This window comes from Panicum hallii, chromosome 9, assembly GCF_002211085.1.
Source record: "Panicum hallii strain FIL2 chromosome 9, PHallii_v3.1, whole genome shotgun sequence".
Classification (NCBI taxonomy): Eukaryota; Viridiplantae; Streptophyta; class Magnoliopsida; order Poales; family Poaceae; genus Panicum; species Panicum hallii.
Window position 1 is genome coordinate 5058564 of NC_038050.1, and position 19198 is coordinate 5077761.

At 44.1% G+C, this 19198-nt stretch overlaps 4 protein-coding genes across 6 annotated transcripts; 1 reads left to right on the forward strand and 3 right to left on the reverse strand.

Annotated features, from left to right (window-relative positions):
* Positions 1 to 903: 903 nt before the first annotated feature.
* LOC112875816 (SRSF protein kinase 1-like) lies at positions 904 to 5190 on the reverse strand. Its single transcript, XM_025939798.1, has 4 exons — positions 4882 to 5190; positions 3647 to 4561; positions 1765 to 1812; positions 904 to 1669 (listed from the first exon to the last, which is right to left on the reverse strand). The coding sequence occupies exons 1-4, from the start codon at positions 5188 to 5190 to the stop codon at positions 1229 to 1231; spliced, it is 1713 nt and encodes a 570-aa protein (XP_025795583.1). The 3' UTR covers positions 904 to 1228.
* Positions 5191 to 7914: 2724 nt separating this feature from the next.
* LOC112875882 (protein NDH-DEPENDENT CYCLIC ELECTRON FLOW 5) lies at positions 7915 to 9651 on the forward strand. Its single transcript, XM_025939884.1, has 3 exons — positions 7915 to 8553; positions 8657 to 9121; positions 9230 to 9651. Exons 1-3 carry the CDS (start codon positions 7996 to 7998, stop codon positions 9419 to 9421), a joined length of 1215 nt encoding a protein of 404 aa, XP_025795669.1. The 5' UTR covers positions 7915 to 7995; the 3' UTR covers positions 9422 to 9651.
* Positions 9652 to 9862: 211 nt separating this feature from the next.
* Positions 9863 to 13543, reverse strand: LOC112875884 (PHD finger protein ING2). The gene is made up of 8 exons (XM_025939886.1): positions 13420 to 13543; positions 13251 to 13322; positions 12841 to 13025; positions 12199 to 12262; positions 11854 to 12104; positions 11696 to 11734; positions 10817 to 10934; positions 9863 to 10244 (listed from the first exon to the last, which is right to left on the reverse strand). Exons 1-7 carry the CDS (start codon positions 13463 to 13465, stop codon positions 10833 to 10835), a joined length of 759 nt encoding a protein of 252 aa, XP_025795671.1. The 5' UTR covers positions 13466 to 13543; the 3' UTR covers positions 9863 to 10244; positions 10817 to 10832.
* Positions 13544 to 14413: 870 nt separating this feature from the next.
* On the reverse strand, positions 14414 to 18615 carry LOC112874722 (YTH domain-containing family protein 2-like). Of its 3 annotated transcripts, none has more exons than XM_025938223.1 (9): positions 18121 to 18615; positions 17880 to 17947; positions 17599 to 17758; positions 17444 to 17511; positions 16648 to 17199; positions 15834 to 16403; positions 15535 to 15747; positions 15092 to 15238; positions 14414 to 14998 (listed from the first exon to the last, which is right to left on the reverse strand). In XM_025938223.1, the coding sequence occupies exons 1-9, from the start codon at positions 18155 to 18157 to the stop codon at positions 14846 to 14848; spliced, it is 1968 nt and encodes a 655-aa protein (XP_025794008.1). In that variant the 5' UTR covers positions 18158 to 18615; the 3' UTR covers positions 14414 to 14845. The 3 variants fall into 3 exon arrangements, with proteins under 3 accessions (XP_025794008.1, XP_025794007.1, XP_025794006.1); XM_025938222.1 differs by having other exon boundaries at positions 15834 to 16418; positions 16648 to 17196; positions 18121 to 18613; XM_025938221.1 differs by having other exon boundaries at positions 15834 to 16418; positions 18121 to 18613.
* Positions 18616 to 19198: the final 583 nt, after the last annotated feature.

Below are 19198 nucleotides of genomic sequence, written 5' to 3' on the forward strand. Positions count from 1 at the left end.
ACAAGTCAACTGATTCTTTCATTCCAGTTGTTAGCCCGCCCATAATACAGCTCAGCTTGAGAGACTTAAGCAATGCAATTGATGTCCGCCGGTAATAACACCTAGAATTCTGTTTGCACAAGAACGCTACGGCATACAATCAATATAGAAAATAGGGTATGGGACAATTAATGACTTTGAAAATGCGAAATAGCTGATGAGAGAAGTTGTTGTTGAGAAATAGGAACAGTCAAATAATAATCTAAAAGAGAGTGTAGATTGGTCGTAGCTACCAGCGTGATCCCTGTACTTGGGAGTAAGCCTTCTTTCTGTCGTTCTGTGCTAGTCGGCCACTATGTATACGTGGACTGGTCACCGTTTATATATTCCATGTGTGTACAGGAGAAATAGTACCAGCAAATCTAGTAACATGCCAGGAAAAATTGGTACAAGAAGCTGTGGATACACTTTTTGATAGTGGATCCCGCGCGCAACCGACAAGGGATGGTCACAGTAAAGTATACAAATCACTTTCAGATGTAAATGAGGGTAAAGAGAAGAGGTTTCGCGAGACTCTGCTTGGGAAACGGATCGATTACTCAAGGCGTTCTGATTACTCAAGGCTTGTGGGTCCTTCGCTTTCATTACATCAATATAGATTACCTCTAAATACCCTTTTTTTTTGTTATGTTTCAGCCGAATTCAGAACACAACTGGACCCGTACACCGGGGATCCTACCGCGCCAAGTACATACCACATTCGCAGGACCCATATATCGGCGATCGGCTAACGGATGGATGCAGCATTCATTCTGCCGCCATTTTTGTTGCTTCATGTATAATTGATCCCGGTCTCTGTTGCAATTCCATGTGCGATCATCCAAAGTTTCAAAATAAATGTCTAAGGCACCTGCTTTCAGATGGTTCCCAGCCAAACCCTGCAAGAAAGCGCCAGGCTTCCACAGGAAGTAATATTAGGTAAAAATGATCTTTGTTCAGTCTTCTCACTCCTAGACGACTTAAAAATTGCAGATTCTAATTGTACAAAAGAATATGTTCTCAGGAAAAAAAAAAGGGGCAAGGGCCTCTGAAGCCCCAACAAATCTAACCTTGTCCATCCAACCTCATACAACGAAATGCTTTGCCTACTCTTCTTTTCCCTGGGTAACTATCCCTAACATATTTCAAACCTAAAGAAAACACCAGCTTCCAACACAGGAAGAACTGAGGTTGTAAAATCAACAGCATCTCACTTCTTAGAAGGGGTAGCAGTTGCTTTATTCATGCTTGCTTGAGGATCGTTTGCTGGCCTGGATGATGAGGCACCATCTATGGCAATGTTCCCCAGCTCTACAGCCATTGCGTCTCTTTCTTCATTCTCTTTCCTTTGCTTCTCTGAAACACCATCAGCTGAATTCTGTGTAGAGTCTGGCAGGGCTGCAGGTTGCTTTCGGTGGGGACCAGCATCAAGCCATGGATGCTGAAGCAATTGAGCAGCTGTAGGACGCTTCTCAGGGACAAAATCAAGTATCGGTACAAGAAAATCCGCCATGTCATTTGCGTTTTTTTCAGTAAACTCGTACTTCTCCATCAGCACCTTGTTGAGAGGCCAGAACCGCAAGCGTCTAATGTGCCTCAGATCCCCATACCGATTGAAGAACTCGCGCGAGTACCGACCACCCAGGGCAATCTAGGAAACAAACAGTGTTTTTGTCATATTTCAAAATGAAGAGCATCAACATCTTGAAAAAACTACAGGAACTGAAAGTTGAAACCCCCTTTTACCTTGCGAGGCATCATTCCTAGTAGCTCCATCATCAGTGCAAGGTGATCCTGCATTAGGTAGAATTGCTCAGAATATAACTCCATTGGGAAAGGAATAAGTCAAATCATTTTCTCAGAAAAATGTATGCTGCAGTCTAGAGGGCACAATCTTGGAACATGTGAAATACTGTTTAAATAAATAATCTTGATGTAGTCTTTTTATTCAATAAATAATCAGCAGTTGATCCCCATAAAAAATAGCAGAGGGTAATTAATTAGGATAAACTACATGATAAATGCTTCAAACTTTTAGCTCAATCCAAACAAATTAAAATTTCATCTTGTACCAGTCCATGAGGTCCAAGACCATTTACGAGAGTACCACATAAAAATAAAAAAAGAAAGATTTGCTATTCATATATCAATTCTTGTTACCAGGACTCAAGAAATAGTAAAGAAAATTCACATCCAGCTTATTCAGGGGGCAGCAAAAACACAAGAGCCAAGAGAGAGTAATAACACACCGCACTGTCAGCAGAAGTTGGAAAAAGTTTCTAGCTGTCACCTTAGTATCTTAGTTTGTTTACCATTCTTTTGTAGTCCGTTCTTTAGACATCAACTTTGTTGTTCTTCCACAAAAGCGATGTGAATATGAAAGTCATCTCTTTCTCGAAACTATCTATCGCCTATGCATCATTTATGATGGTTGAGGTGATAGATACTTCAGACTACTTCATGATTAAAATCATAGCATCATAATTGGATAAACCCAAAACTGTAATGTGTCCCAAAAACAACAGAGGTGCTACCCTGCTACAGTAAATGCTGGAGGTAATTCTGGTGGAAAATCAATGAAGGTACACATTCACAGTATTGTAGAAGAATATTCCCTTCTTTCATTTTTACAGGCTGTAGAGTATGCAAAATCAATCTTTCACCACAAAATTTCATATAATGTTTTATAGACAAATAATTACAAAATCATAGTCATCAACTAATACTTTTGAATACACAATAGTATCAAATATCAAATTTGTAGCACATAACTCATATTATTGGGCTAATTGTTGGTCAAAATATGAACTTAGACAGTCAAACTGTGCCTTGTAAAAATGAAGAGTGTCATGTAGAAGTGTGTTATGTGGTTGTTCGTGCCATGCCAATATTAACAAACTGCATAGATATCACAGTTACTGTCAGTCTTCAGCATACACATATAGGCTACCCCATTCTATTTTATTTAGAATTTTAGGTTTGTGCATATACACCACCACAAAAGCTGTATCTTTCAGTAACTCATTAAACCTATCATCTCCAATCATGACCAACTCACAAAGAGAGGATATTGTGTTGGTGATCCACATATGGAAAGTGGTGGCAATGCAAAGTTACAAAAAGACATGTCATTACAAAATACAGACATCACCAATACATGAAAGATAAGGGTTTACACGTATGCATATAAACATGAGAAATACGGGACAAAATCAAAAAATATGCAGGGAAAAGACTATAGAGAACATGTTGGTTGCATAGTTGAAAGGAAACACCAGATTCATATTTGATTATCATAGTTGCTCAGAAAAAGAGAGCTACTTGAAACCAAAGTTAAACCATGTAATAATAAAAGAGTACTTCAGAACATATGTTAATCACTTCTAGTTCAATGATTGATTATGATATTTCAGCATAACTACATATCATAGTAATTAGAATTTTAGGCCAACAATATTCGTTCAGTGCAAGTCTTGGTATAGAAGGCTTTTCTTGACCTATCGAGAACTACCTTTTGTTTAAGGGTACAGTGGATAAGGTTTACCAGGTGATTTTAATTTTATCTGGATATGAATATGAAGAGTATGTAAATTGTTGAATTCAGGGCAATGAAAACAAATAGATGTACCTCATCTCGATCGAAATTGTCACCACTATGTGGATCAAAAAGCACATCCCCTGTGGAAAGCTCGAAGCAGATGCACGCAAAGGACCATAGGTCAGCAGATGTAGAGTACTTGGAACCAAGTATAACCTCAGGACATCTGTACTGCCTCGTTTGAATGTCACTTGTGAACTGCTTGTATGTCCAACATGCATTTCCAAAGTCCACCAGCTTGCACTTTAGATCAGCCTCCATTGCCATCTTCTTCTTAGCCCCTTTGCTACCCTGTCTATCTCCTTTTGCCCGCTTCTTAGCTCCATCCTGGCTAGGACTGCCCTCATTTGCTGTGCCCAGATCTCCTCTGTCGTCTGACCCATCTGTGTCAGCAGATGCCACAGCACTACTCCCTTCTGAAGTTGCAGCAGCTGCACGTTTGGCTTTCTTCCGGATCTTCTTCTTCTGGTTCTTGGAGAGACCACCATTTGCTGGTGGTGCAGGCACCTTTGGAGTTGGCTCGTCTGTCTTCGCAGAAGGCAGAACCAAGGGCACACCTGACTTTCGGGGGTCCTTTGAGGGGTCAATGGTAGACACGAGCAATATATTCTCAGGCTTAAGGTCAGTGTGAATAATAGAAAGCGTGCGGTGGAGGTAGTCGAGGCCGATGAGCACATGGCGGCATATCTCCTTGACCATCGGAAGGGGAATTCCACGATAGTTCGTGTACTTTATCAGGGTCAACAAGTTATCACCAAGAAACTCAAAAACCATGCACACATGGTTGCCATTAGGGCCTGAGTGCTTGAAGTGGTCAAGGAGCTTAACAACACATTTGGAGTCATCAGGATCACCATCAGCAATCTGCTTCAAGATCTTGATCTCGTCCATGGCTGCCTCTGTGTAGTGCTGAGCGCTCTTCTGCACCTTCAGTGCCACATATCTCTGCACATAAAATCAACAAATTCAGAAGCATTAGACGGATGCGGTCTGAATCCTTAGACAGCAGGGAATAAATAAATCAAAGGTTTCGTCAAGAATTAGCAGGAATCGCGAATGGAACAGTAGTTATCAATTATGAGCAACGAATTTATCCATTCTAGTATCCTCTACAGCAAAAGAACGAACAGTTGGTGAGCACACGCAAACTGCCACAGGAAACTAGATAAACCGCATCCAGATCGACCCTTGTTGCATACTGCCGACAACACGAATCATTTGAATTGAATACGAAGAAATGTCGAGAAAGGGGATAGGGTACGAACGGAGTGGGCCGTGTCCCAGGCGAGCCAGACGGTGGAGAAGTGGCCCCATCCGAGCTTGGACTGCACGACGTAGGCTCCCTGCTTGAAGGAATCCCCTACGCGGACGGCGTGGTACCCGCCGCGGCGGTAGTCCTCGGTGCCCTCGTCCTCCGACGTGTAGTCGCTGCTCTCACCCTCCTCGTCCTCGTCATCCTCCTCCACCCCCCTTGCCCTGGCCGCCGCCCCCGCGTCCGCCTCCATCGCCGCCGCCCCCTCCTCATCCTCCATCCGTCGCCTCGACGACGACCCCCTGGCTTCCGCCTCCGCCATCGCGCGGTAGCCCCGGATCTGCGCGGTGGCGCGCGGGAGCTAGGGTTTTGCGCTGGCTTTTTCCTAGTGGCGGTGGCGCTCGGCTCGTCCGTCTGGCGCTCCCCGCTGCGCTTCCTTCGTTTTGCCGCCTCCTCCGAACCACGAGCGCCACTTTATTATTAGCGGGGCGGATATGTAAAAAGACGAGATGGACGAGGGCACTGCTGATTCTTTTTTTGCCAGTACTATTATTACTAATTATTATTAATCTTTTAAATTAAGCAACTGATCTTTAGTTTTTTCTATATGAGAGGACAGACTACCTAATGTGTCCCGTGAACATGAACTGATTCTGAAGGGTATGCAACTACCTGTCGTATTATTTAAAGAACGATTGGCTTTGACGAATAAAAAAATGCGCTTTAGAATTTAGCAAGATTTTTGTGGTTCTATTGTGATAGATTGGCGAGTGGCAACAACGGTTGGTGTCCAATGAATATTTAATTTACTTGTGGTGGTAAGAAATATTATTTAGTTATTCTCATCTCATTGTAACGAATATATAAGACTTAAATGCAAGGGTGGTCCTTTAACTTGTGGTCTCAAAAACTTGTGGTAGTGTCACTTGGTTCTCTAAAACTTGTTAAATGTGTCATTTACATCTAAAGTTCTTAAGATACTCATATGGTTTTAATTTGTCAATATGAGATCTCCACAGACATGTTGCATCAACAACCATATAAGTATTTTGGGCATTTTAGATCTGGATGGCATATTTAACATGTTTAAGGATATACATATGCATTTTAAAAGTTCATAGACATATATGACATGTCACAACAAGTTTGAATCCTTCATGCATTTCACTCAACATACTTCAATAACAGAGTTCATGGATTTATTCTCTACCCACAAAATTTGGTTTATTAAAAGAAGTGACACGTGTGGTATCGATTATATTGTTTATTTTATTTGAGGAACTACGTTGCTATGGTTCAAGCTTAGTTTCGTACTCCATTTTATTAAACATGTATGTCCAATTCTAATCACTAACTATTTTTTTCTAGCAAACACGTAAAAGCTTTATTCCATCTTGTCAAAAATATTCCACATGTTTAACAAAATCCAAAAAAATAAATTCCAACCGCCAATGATTTCCAAGACTTTTAGTTTGGAAATGTAAAAGAACATGTGTAGATTCGTCTCGAAAATTTTATAATACAATATTCAATAATATTATAAATATATTTTATAAGAAAAATGGTAATCAAAACTAAAAGTCAAAGACTAAAAAAAATCAAGGTGCCAAGCATTTATGATCGAATAAATTAAAGTATGCATCACTCAAAAATTTATTCTACCTTGGCTTGTGCAATAGTTTCTTCCAATGCCTTTTGAGTCGTGGAACATGGGTCTACTGTCTTGCCTGTTTCCACATCCGTGGCATGTGGCTAACTCAATTAAGCTTGGCTAACCTTAGGCATGGTCGCCATGGCAACACACCCATGAACCAGGACTGTATATTTTGCTTTTTCTTGTTTCTTTAGAAAAACGAGGCTTAGCCGATAGGAAAATCAAGGGGTGTGAATTAATGACTCGTGGTGCACCTCCAACCCTCTTTAGTTTAAATATTTGTACTACTTTTTTAAAATAGGATCTCATTTTGGAGAAGTAGTATAAATATCTAAACTAAAAGATTGAAGGTGCACCTTATGGTCACCAATTTACACTCCTAGAAAAATCAGATTGTACCCATAAAATGTTCCAGAGAGGAGATGGAAGGGAGCATGTGCATGAGGAACCTAGCTAAAACCTAACTTCGGGAGCAGAAATTTCTGTACGGATTGGAACGAATATAATACTTTTATCATTAATCCATTATTATCTTTTGCAGGCTTTGTAGTAGGTTTGGACAGGAAGGCGAGCTGGACCACCAGCCCTGATGGCAAATTAGTAGCGGCTCAGAATAATAAGATGGTGGTGGGTATACCATCTGCCCTAGCCTGTACATTATTGTCGTCGCTGTCTTTAGATGTAGAGAAAATGAGAAATCAAGCGTGCTCGTGCATGCGCATGTAATAAGCGGCCTGCGGTTTGTAGCTAATCATGTGCTGATCAACTCATCCAAGAATTTCTGATGGCCTCTGACCTCCATGAGGAGAGCACAGAGCAGGGTAACAGGGGCACATCAGCTGGCCTAAACACGTCAACAAGCCCTAAGACAGGGTAACAACCGTACTTACTGATTAAAACGTGGGATGTAACCTGTTTGGATTTGTAGTTTTTAAAACCATGATATAAAAAAACTGTAAATTCAGAAACACGAAGACACCAAAATTAAAAGAGCTCTGGAGTGAAGTTTCTAAAACTCACAAATGACTGCAAGCTTTGAAATGCCATGGTTTTTGCCTGTAAATATGTTACCTCCAAAATCCAAATGCCTCTTGCACAACTAAAAATTTAGCAAAGTTGTAGTGTTTTTAAAACCGAAAGAAACTTTATGTCCCATTATCCCAACATGCACAAAAAAATTATAGGTTCCCACTTAAACCGTGCATTTTGTTTATGTGAAATTTACATTCCATACAAGCTCCGCCTCAAATTTTTGCAGTAGGCCGAGATTTTTGTCACGGAAAATGGTTGGCATGCTGCAAAATAAAAAGTAGAACCAGCTTGAAAATATCCTACTAAAAAGTACAAATGGTAATACAACAAAGAGATATTTCTCTACCCTTTCCCACCCTTTGGCCTGTCAAGCTGACTTCAGCGAGACACTTGCAGATAATGAGATAAGGCTACACTGCCACTCACCATTCACCGGCAGAGATGGCCATGGCGCCCTTCAGCACTCCTGCTGCCACTGCAGCTCCCCATGCCACTCCAACCCCTCTCACCAGCTCACGGAAGCATATCGCCATGTGCCTCTCCCCCAAGCTAGGCGGCGGCAGCCAGAGGGCGCGGCTTGCGAGTTCGGCAACTCCTCAGGTGCGCGCGCTGTCGCCGTCGATGGCGGCGGAAGAAGCGGCGGGTCCCTCCCCCGCCCCCGTCAACGTGGAGTACCTGGCCGCCGAGTTCGCCGGCCACGGCGTGGGCTTCGAGCCCGTGGGCGGCAGCTGCGCCGTCAAGATGGCGCTGCGCAACGGCAGCGTGGCGCACCTGCTGCTCCCCAGCGGGCTCGTCACGTCCTACAAGCCCGCCATGTGGCACGGCACCGTCACGGAAGTGCTCCACACGAACGTCGCCGAGGGCCCCGGCAGGCGGACCGTCATCCGAGGCGGCGTGTCCGTGGACCTCCGCTGCGCCGGCGCCGGCGCCGGCGGGTGGTCGCCGAGCGGGGCGTGGTCGCTCCACGACATCCGGGGAAACCCCACGACCTCCATCGAGGTACGCGCGCGCACAGGCGCCACAGAATCTGATCACGGGACGCCGCCATGATCCATCGACCATCGAGGAGGTCAGTTCATTGACACAGCGCGTTTCCTTGCAGATCGAGCTCGCGTCGGCGGCGCCGGGGAACGCGGCCGCGGCGAGGTGCGTGGTGACGCTGCACCCGGAGGCGCTGTCGACGGAGATCGCGGTGACGAACAACGCGCCGGCGCCGATGGCGCTGTCGTGCGGCGTGTCGAACCACCTGCGCGTGAGCACCCCGGACGCCACCTACGCGCTGGGGCTCCAGGGCTCCGACTACCGCAGCGTCGAGCCCGCGCTGTCGGAGTTCAGCATTATCCCTCCGGACTACAGGGCCGCCGCGCGGCAGCCCGCGGCCGCAGGGTCGGCCCGGCACCGGTGGGCGAACAGGGGCTTCGACATGATCCTCTCGGGCGGCGGCCGGGACAGCGGCGCGGCGGACGAGCAGCCCGACGGCGAGGAGGACGACGACTACAAGCACATGACGGACGCGATGTGCCGCGTCTACAGCCACGCGCCCAGAGACTTCACCATCATCGACAGGGTACGAGACCTCGAGAGCTCCGGCGTTCACTGATCTATCTATTCGGTTGATTAGAGATGCAGGGCCGGGAGACTGACACTGATGCGATTTCTTGCGCGGGAACTGCAGGGCAGGAGGAACTCCGTTCGCTTGCACAGGAGGGGCTTCGAGGAGCTGTATGTGTTCAGCCCAGGGTCCCAGTACCAGTGGTACGGCAAGTACGCCTACGTGGTCGTAGGGCCTGCCATGCTGGAGCCCGTGGTGCTGGGCTCCGGAGACACGTGGCAGGGGGCTCAATACCTGCGCAACCCCAATGTCTAGGCTCACCGTCGTTCACCGGGGCAACAAATGTGAAATGACAGGCAGAGGCTTGGAAAGACAGGGATGACAGTCAAGGTCGTATACCTAGCGACCACAACGGTCTACAGATACTGGAAATGAATGCTGTCAATATGCTGATAACAATGTTCAAAAGTAGAATTATTATTTGATGTTGATTACAACAATGCTAGGTTGCAATGTTGTCAATGCAGACAACATAGTGTTTCATATCAAACTACATGGGAACCAGTGACGCTGGGAGAACAAATGACCCTGGAGCATTACACCAAAAGTATCAGATGCGTTTTGTCAAGACAAGGATGTCTAACTGGTGGATTATGTAGGCTGTAGCAAGCACGGCGGTAGTTGGTATACAGATGCTGGGAATCCTGCTCATAGTGAAATGCTCATAACAAAACGAGAACCAAGGGGCTAAGAACATTAAGCTTGTCTAAACCCACTAAATTGCAACAGATGTCCAATGTGATGGTGCTAAGTAGCAATGTGGTCAACAGCACCAAGGAACAACACAGCGTTGCATATCACAACTACAATTCTACAAACATTGCTTATCACAACTACAAACATTCTAAATCCCATAAGTTATTCTGAACAAGGAAAGATGAAGAAGCCTCCAATGTTAAACTCACTTTAAGCTCCAGCTCCAAGTTGTGACAAGTTTTGCACCCTACCAACTTTGGACAACCTCGGGTATAAGATCTTGTATCTTGGGCAAAACCATTGTCCCTTCAATCTCAATTCAGTTTTCAGGCCAACACACAAGGAACCATTTGCGTCCTTGACGCTGTTGAGCAAACACACACTGTTGAGAAAATATCGATGTGTTAGCTGGTTCAGAAAGAAATCCTGCCAAATCTTTCCCTAATAGCTTTGTTGGCGATCATAGTAATATCATACAGGGCACCCTTTTTTTCTTTTGATAAAGACAGGGGACTAGCTTTGAATGCAATTGATGATATTACATGGATGCTAGTTTATAATTGCCATTAGTTGACAGGAAGCATCTCTAATCAAGTTTAATTCTGGAGTTGAGCTGTAGGAAGCTTTGCCAGTGCTGAGATAGACCCCACGCAATATATGCAAACAGAAATGGAAAGATGTGAAGAACCACAGCAATTTGGAGTTAGTACGAACACTTAATTGTCAGATGGTAGGAAATTTCTTTGTAATGAGGAAAGACTGTACTAAAGGAACAGCCTACAGGGTTTTAAAATCTTTTTTTTTTGAGAAAAACAGGGTTTTAAAATCTACGATAGGAAAGACTGTACAAAAAGGAACAGGCTACAGGGTTTTAAAATCCACGATACCGAATAGGAACATGAATTGTAACAAGGATTTGTTTTATAAAGTAATTGTTACTGGTATGCATCTTACCAACTGAGGAGAGCCCTCATTGAAGATTCCTGCATGTCGGGCAAAACCATTTTCCCTTGAATCTCGTTTCTGGAGTCAAACCCACACACGTGTAATGAAACCATTCGCCTCCTTCACACTGTTTAGTGAAGGTAAAACAATTAGCATTTAGCGGAGATAGGTAGCTTTCACATAAGAAAAAAAACTGTACCATAATATTGGTGTTTCAAATGTGACAGCATGAAAACTGTGGATTCTAAAGTGAAATAGTATGATTTCAAAAAAAAATCATACTATTTCAGTGATCTTGAAGAGTCATACACCACATTCTACACATGCTGGTATATGAGCGTGGTTTGTTGACCAAAAGTTTGGGAAAGTAAAATTTTGGTATATGTGTAGGTGCCTTTATCTGGTTTACCGTGTCATGATAACTCAATGACAAAAAATGGCCTATTTAACTAGCAAGCAATTGAACCGAGGATAAAATGCTGTAAGAACTTTATTGTAATTAACGAATTCTACAGTATCTGAACTGCAATATGCTCTAGAATATACAAGAACAAGCCAATATTATATCCTAGCCATAAGAGTAAAGTGGTGAGCAAAATCCTTAGTCTGCAACTCTGAATGGCAACAAATAGAGAAAACCACAAACTTAAAGATATGATGATACACTATAGATAAGGAGAAGTCAAGCTGCAACAAAGTATATTGAACTGAATGCTAAATTTTGTTGTTCGAAATGGAAACAAAGAAGTCTTAAAATCCCAGCAAAAACACCTCTGCAAAGTTTTAAGCCTTATCTGAGATCTGACAAACTTATAATGTAAATGAAACTATAATTTAATTCTGACAAATAACTCATGAGTCATGATTATTTGGCACCAAACAACTTACATTCTCATTATCACAGGCAATCATATCACCATATGAAACCTGAAATACCAATGATGAATAAGAATTCTATTCAGCGAGCATTTGTGAAAAAAGAATTTAGATAAGATGCAAATATAAGATCCAGGAAATATTAAGAGGTCTATTGTTTCAAAACTCACCTGGTGGCATATACAATACGTTGGTTCATTTGGATCAATCATTTGATCCAAATCCATAGATGTACCTGCTTTCTTGCTGCTACCTGGAGGGGGCATTAAATCAAAGTCGATACCCCTTTCCCTGTCCCACTCCCTCTCTCTAAATTTCTTTGATGATTGAGGTGTACTAAAACCAAGCCTCCTTTTCTCATCTCTGCTAACCACCGGAGCTGGAGGAAGGACTGGAGGTTCATCTGGAGGTATCTTTCCTTCTGCAATTGAGAGGGAGAGATCAATAATCTGTTTGACAAATAACTAAGAATGCATCCCACAAGAATGTCTAGAATCTGCCATGATTGCTAATACCATGCTTTAAATCTTCTGCAAACTGGCCCAGGTCTTCATCAAGGCGTTTGATATGGCTCTCTATCTGTACAATAATGTCCAAGTTGCTTACAATTAGATATCCACACAAAGCAAGTGACTCAAAAAATGGTAAGACTATCTTCCAATTCTGGATGAAGCTCAGGAGAAATAGCATGCATTGAACTCCACCATTCAAATACAAGGAGGATTCTAAATGGATAGATGTTTTGGGACCTGGACTCCCAAAATCGCTTTACCTCCATATATTGTTATAACATATGTTACGATTCTAAAAATTTAACCTTAGATATATGATGGCATATCAAACAATATGAATCGCATCAGGCTCGTCATAACATATTCAAATTTAATTTCATCTTGCTTATCATTTTCTATAAATTCAGTTATTACTTGCATTTGAATTTGTGCAACTTATAACTGTAGAAACTCAGAGCATATCAGTGGTTACAAAACTTGACTGTAGAATTTATTTCAATTTGTACAATAGTACAAACACATACTCTTCATTAAATTTTGGAGTTCAGAACAAAATGTTAGAGCTGATTGGGGAATAGATATTAAATATTAACTAAGATAAGTAGCAAACATGAAATCAGGGAAATGACAGCAAGGAGGCAGTACCAGGTCATAAGCTTGGCGTGCCAGCAACACTTTCTCGGTGCAGAGGCTCAAAGCATTGTCCTGACTAGCTTCTATATCCTTCTTCATCCTGTCCGACTCGTCATCATCCATGTTTGACCTGTCATACCCATGGGACGATACTCCCAGGAGATACTTTATCTGCTCTTTGGTCTGACCCATAATGCCTGAAACACACAACCATAAGAGGAGAAACTTGGGTAAAAACAATCATCCAAATATCATCACACCAAGCAGTAATCAGTGCTTACACGCCACCTATAGTTCACGAAAATGCAACTTAGCATCGAAGGACACTAACAGAAATTATCAACATATTAAGCAAACAGAAGAGAAGCAAAATTACGAACACAATTCTTTTAAAAAAAGAAGAAATGGAGAGAAATCATCACCATGTGCCCTGTCGTCGAGCTCCCGCATGGTGGAGAGGATCCTCTGCAGGTCTCCGGCCAAGGTGCTCGAGTCTGCACGATTCCAAACACAAAACCAACCGGTAAGCGCGCGCAATCGGAGGCGGTAACAGATTCGGTAATCCGTGAAACGGGAGCAAGTAAGTCTCACACTCGAGGTAGTCATCGACGTACACGCCGGTGCGGGCGATCGCCATGCCGGCCGACGATTTGCTGGGGGATCCCGCGGCTACCGGCAGGGTGATTTGGGGATTAGGGTTTCGGAGGAGGAGGGAGAAATTCCTAGTTTTAGTATTTTACGTCAATAATTAGTTTTGGTCCACGTGGGCCGGTCTCGTGGGCCTGAAGCCTGTGCCCTACTGGGCCCATTTTGCAATGGCCGAATTGTTGCCGTCCTAGTGACAGTGAGGAGAATTATTGTAGTCACGTTTTCGCGTTGTGCATCAGGCCATCAGAACAGTTGGAAGTCCGATTCGAATCAACAACCAATTTTGCTTTTGTAAGAGAAACGTATCAAAATTTTCCGTGTTCGTGTTTTTCGGAGAAGCCAGTGAACAAACAATCGTCGCTTCGGTAACAATTCCTGAACCTGAGCGTAGCGACGCGCCGACGCATTGGCGCTAGGCGCCCACCCACGGCCCACGGCCCACGGGCAAAGCGGAGGACCTGCCGTTCCGTGGGCGAAGCCGTGGAAAGTGGAACCAAGCCAAGCCAATCAGGAATGCCACCGCGTTGACCGGGAGCAAATCTCCGCAAGCTCCAGCGCACGCCGCGATCGGCACAGCGATAGAGTTCCTGCAACGAGCGACCTCATCGAAACATGTAAACAACTCGCACAAGTCTCACTTCCTGCACACCCATACATGATATTCATTCGTTCACATCTTGTTAACATGACCTGCATAAACACACTAGACCGACATATCCTCCACTGTAACTTCAGCATCCCTGATGCCATCAACTTGAACGGCACATTTCAAGATGGGGCACATGTTTGTTCAAAGCATGACGCGTTTCTGATTGGAAAAAAAAAAAGGGTTGTTACTCGTTACACACCAATTTCAGGGAATCCTCCAGGCACAGAAATCAGGAATACCCTGCTAGTGTTCATGAACAGAAAAAAGATCAAGCACGAGACATAATTATACAGTGCATGAGCATAAAAAGGTTTCAACCCAGAGTCTTGTTTTATTACTCTCTTCAGCAGTACCACGACACGCAAAAAAACTACCTTAATGTGTTCCAGAAGTATAGAAATCGGCTGCTTCACTAACAATAATAGAGCTAAGAGAAAGGCCAAAAAAGAAAAGCAAGGGTTACAACAAACCCAATGTCACAGGGTATGTAAGAGACCTAACACTTGTAGCAGAACACGAAAAACCAGTCGCGCAACTAAAACAGAAAATTGAAGTAAAACTGACTCACTCCCATGATGAGCCCCAGCTAAAGAACTCCAGTACCAAACCAGATCCATAATTAAGGCAGTAATTAATAACTTAATTTGCAGATACCACAAAACCTGCAGCATTTGCAAGATCGTTTGCCAGCCAAGGCAACGGGTAGGTGACACATGATGATTAGTTGCCATTTGATACGCCACTTTCAGCTACAGGTTTGGAGGCATTCGCCGCTTCCTCAGCAAGAGTGCCTTCCTTGCTCAATACATGTTTCTGTGCCCCTGGTTTGCCATCAGTTGCATCTTTGTCTTTCTCTTGAGAAACATCACTTGCCTGGCCAATGTGAACAACAATATGGTGTCATCAGAACCAATCATTTCAATCCATAAATAACCACAGAAGAATGATAACAGTATCAGTACTTGCCTGCCCTTGAAGCAATTGCTGCTTTGCTCTCTTTTCCTGCATCAGTTTTTGGCGATTCTCGTAAAAACCAAAATCATCCAAAATTGAGGTTTTGCTAACATGTTCTTTGAAAATCTTCAACATTTCAAGACCTTGCTCAAGCTTAACCTGCAGGGTTATGGACAACATGGGGCGCTATTGTAAGTAGGCTGCTGAAAAGATAAATTATAACCATCCTCTTAAATCAATCTTAGAGGCAACTCACTGCGAATTGCCAAACAACATTATGGGCAATCATGCAGCCTAGCTTATAATTATAGATAAATAAATCCCCCACCCTGATAAAGCCATACTTTTTAAAATACCCAGAAAAGAAACTAAAACATTATCTTTACAGTACCCCCAATTGCATCATGATGTAATTTGTCACTATTAAGCATCAAACGACTTTCAGAAAATTATACCTCTTGTGTGTCACGGCTGTTTGTAACAGGCTTGTTATCATTGTTATCCAGCGTAATATGCTTCAAGATGTTGTTGGGCACATCCTTGACTATGTGCCACTTGAGTGGGAAACAACCATTCCACTTGTCTTGTTGCCAATACTCCACAGTCTTATCAAAGTCAACAGGGCCAACCATTTCAGCAACACCAACAAACTGACCACTTGTGTTCACCTAAGGGAGTAAGGGCCAAGCTCAAGGTCAAACAGGGAATGACAAAGAGGAACAGGTAATAATAGGGAAACATGCAGAAGACTTACAGAGAAAAACAAGAACACTGGGCAGTCACTGGATTTCTCCTGAGCCTCTCGGTATCCAGCATCCAGCTTCTTATTTCCATTAGGAGTGCTAGCCCACACATTATATTTAATACTCTTGTGCACATCATCTTCACTATATGATTTGATAACGAAGAATTTTGCATCCTTGTAGGCTACAGGAAATCCTTCCTGGTTATATTGGCCTTTGTCTGGAAGAGCACTGTTCTGTTTTCCAGCTGAAGGGAGGGCCTGGCCCTTCACAGCAATAGTGACAGTAGGCCCAAACTGTTTTTGGTGCTTGAAACCACCAGACCTTGGTCCTCTGTTCAGCTCAGTAAAGCCATCTTGATTCTCACCACCAAAACCAAAAGGTGCACGCCCTCTAGGCTTGTATTTGGTATCCACGACTCCCCATCTCCCATTGTTTCTTGAGTTATACACATTTGATCCGAAACCAAGCCCACCTTTCAGCGTGTTTCCGTACTGACCATACTGTCCAAATAATCTGTTGTCGGGGTACATTCTAGAAGGGTAGCTAGGTGAGGTCAGACCCATCCCAGACGAAGGCATCTGCACATGCATACCCTGGAAATAAATGAAACTACCAGCTAAGATTTATTCAAGGATACTGCATACTTGCCATAATAATCTAAATATGCAGATGTGTCACATTGTTATGTGCACAGTTGTACATTTCATTGTCAAGGATATGTGAGAGCAAGCTTTAAGAGAGTCATTGATTGCCAGACATAATTACTTGAAAAGGAAGCTCTGAAAAACAATATTATGAAAATGATTTGTTTGGAGAACACACCATGAGGTTTGTTGTTGGACGCTGGCTCTGATTTTTTGCAGAAGATGAATTGGAATGGTAAGATGTGGAACTGGCAGTTGGTCTTTGATGCCCATTTGAGTAAACTGGCCCATCGTACCATTGAGCTGGAGAACGAAGACCGCTGTGACCATAATTGCTTGCAGAAGGTCCGCCACCTTGCATAGGTCCTCTTCCATATGAACCATTGTTCGCTACTGGTACATTCAGGTGGGTCTGCTTACGTGGCAGCGAACTGTTGTTAGCAGTCGGCATACCGTTAGCACTCCCGTTTGCACTTGCTTTTGTTGCATCTACCAAAACACGTGTCTGTTGACTGACAACAGAAGGCAGCTCAGGTTGAGAACTGGCGCCATTTACACCATGTGTTGCATTCGTGGAGGTTGGTGGCTGATAATATTGAGTCGGGTATTGATATTGCTGAGAGCCATATGACTGGACATCATGCCCAGCACTTGGTACAGGAGAACCCGAAGGATATGGGCCGTATGGAGCATAGCCATATCCATGGTACATGTCGCCATACACACTCTGCTAGATTTGTTCAGCAGAAAAAGAAAACAAAAGATCAGCTTCACCTCTTATGCTGACCGCATGAGTAAATAAGCGATTCACCAAAATTCAGAATTAACAGTCTGAACTCTGAATGTGTGTACAAATGCCTTTCTATATTTGTTCTTAGCTTCCTAGAGAAGGTGAAAACACATAATTCAAATGTATCTTAAACCCAAAAATACACCTAGAGATAATGGCACAATCAACACAAATGTTAACTTACAGGGGGCATCTCCATTCCTTCATGACCAGCATACCTTGAGTCCCAGTCATTGGCTGAGCCATCATAACCTGGCAAACCAGGATACAAGAATCAAACATTGCAACCATCGAGCACCTACCAAGGTTTGAAGTGACAAGGAGCACAGGTTTATGTACCACTAGGATAGTAATAGGCTGGAGAGGCATATCCACTGGGCTGGTAGAAGAAGTTAGGATCCATGGCCTCTTGCAGTAGAGGAGTTATCGACCTGTCCACCTGCGAAGCAGCGCTCTGTGCATCTCCAGCGTTGGCAGATCCATATGGCAATCCAGAAGGCTACAATTGTACAAATTAGGAAGGCATGATTTATTATTATTGTAATTATTAGTGAATCCCCTCCTTCCACTAATAAGAATTTTACAAAACAAAAACCACCCAAAACTGCCCAGAGAGCTACCTTTTTGGCAGCGTTGGAGTCATCCTTTTTGCTCTCCAGAGACAGCTTCTGCATGAGATTGGTGGCCTCTGTAACTCACGAATCAAGGAAGAGTATCGAATTCAAGCAAGCGCCTCACAGTTCAATCATACAATTTACAAGACGATTTAAAGGAAAGTTTAACTTTTTTCCACATATAAACATGGCTAAAAAAGATCATATATTACTCCGAGACCACACGGATCAAACTAAGAAAGGATACGGTCTGCAACTGTCGGGGCAGGAGCAACAGTCGCCATGGCAGATCCTTCAGTTTTTTGGGTTTTTTTTATTGTGGGGCGTCGATGGAAGGGGCGGGTGCCGACGTCGAGGAAGGCGAGCTTGGGGCGGTAGCAGCGGGAGGAGTCCGGAGCAGCGGCGGCCGAGCCGGCCGTCTAGGAGGTGCAACCGCGGATCCGCAGGCCGGGGCAACGGCGACGGCTGTCGGGGGAAGGGCGGCGACAGAAGGTGAGGGGCGGCGCGGGCCGAGAGGCGCGCGACGGGATAGGAGGCGCAATTCGGCAACAAAATTGTTTATGGTGGGGAGAGGCGGTGGCAGAGGATAAACCCTAGCGAAGGGAGGGGAGGAGGAACACGGGAGGGGATAGCCGCCACAGACGGGAGGAGAGGGGGAGACGGCCCTCAAGCAGCAGAGGTTTTAGCGACTCCGGAAGCAAGCGGTGACGTGCCGCCGCCCTCCGCTCCGGGTACGCCGTACTGCACCCAGCAGCTACATGAAGTCGGTACCGAATCCTCTCAAATCGTTTGAACTACTTTACCTTACCAGGAAAGGAAGGCAGAAACCCTAGGCTGCCTTGGGCCAGCCCACGGCCTAATCAGGCATTCAGGCCCATGCTCTGCGGGTGTGGTCCTCGTTGCGAAGCTTTTCTTCTCCGTAGAGCTCCGGGCTTTGTTCTTATCTGGAAGCGGTTTCGTTGCTTGATGAAAAATCTTTCGCCGTGCCTTGTCCTCTCCTTGTGTCTGGAGCACAGCTAATACTCGGCTCTTCCACGTCCACTTGTGTGACCGGGAGCCAAGCGCACGGTTTGTAAACCCAACCCTACACATTTCTTTCCCTCGAAGACACCAGTGAGAACAAAAATCGTGTATCCGGAAGTATCCTTGGCACGGTATGTCAGCTACTACGGAGTGTACTATTTACTAGTTGTGTAATTAGGACCACGGAAGAAAACGTGGCATAAATTGCTAATCATGATCAGTGGCTCATTCCACGGTACGCCCCCTCGTACCTCGTATGTTTGCTATGAACGGTTTATAATTTCGTACTAGGAACTAGCTAA

Excerpts from the sequence above, each read along its gene's own strand:
- LOC112875816 (XM_025939798.1), bottom strand. The coding sequence starts at position 5,190 with ATGGCGGAGGCGGAAGCCAGGGGGTCGTCGTCGAGGCGACGGATGGAG. Across the intron at positions 4,562-4,881 it reads CCTGGGACACGGCCCACTCC|AGATATGTGGCACTGAAGGT; the intron begins GTTCGTACCCTA and ends TTTTATGTGCAG. Across the intron at positions 1,813-3,646 it reads ACAATTTCGATCGAGATGAG|GATCACCTTGCACTGATGAT; the intron begins GTACATCTATTT and ends TACCTAATGCAG.
- LOC112875882 (XM_025939884.1), top strand. The coding sequence starts at position 7,996 with ATGGCCATGGCGCCCTTCAGCACTCCTGCTGCCACTGCAGCTCCCCAT. Across the intron at positions 8,554-8,656 it reads ACCCCACGACCTCCATCGAG|ATCGAGCTCGCGTCGGCGGC; the intron begins GTACGCGCGCGC and ends GTTTCCTTGCAG. Across the intron at positions 9,122-9,229 it reads ACTTCACCATCATCGACAGG|GGCAGGAGGAACTCCGTTCG; the intron begins GTACGAGACCTC and ends CGGGAACTGCAG.
- LOC112875884 (XM_025939886.1), bottom strand. The coding sequence starts at position 13,465 with ATGGCGATCGCCCGCACCGGCGTGTACGTCGATGACTACCTCGAGT. Across the intron at positions 13,026-13,250 it reads GCTCGACGACAGGGCACATG|GCATTATGGGTCAGACCAAA; the intron begins GTGATGATTTCT and ends TGTGTGTTTCAG. Across the intron at positions 12,105-12,198 it reads TGCAGAAGATTTAAAGCATG|AAGGAAAGATACCTCCAGAT; the intron begins GTATTAGCAATC and ends TCTCAATTGCAG.
- LOC112874722 (XM_025938221.1), bottom strand. The coding sequence starts at position 18,157 with ATGGCGACTGTTGCTCCTGCCCCGACAGTTGCAGACC. Across the intron at positions 15,748-15,833 it reads CAGTGTTCTTGTTTTTCTCT|GTGAACACAAGTGGTCAGTT; the intron begins GTAAGTCTTCTG and ends TTACTCCCTTAG. Across the intron at positions 15,239-15,534 it reads ACAGCCGTGACACACAAGAG|GTTAAGCTTGAGCAAGGTCT; the intron begins GTATAATTTTCT and ends ATAACCCTGCAG.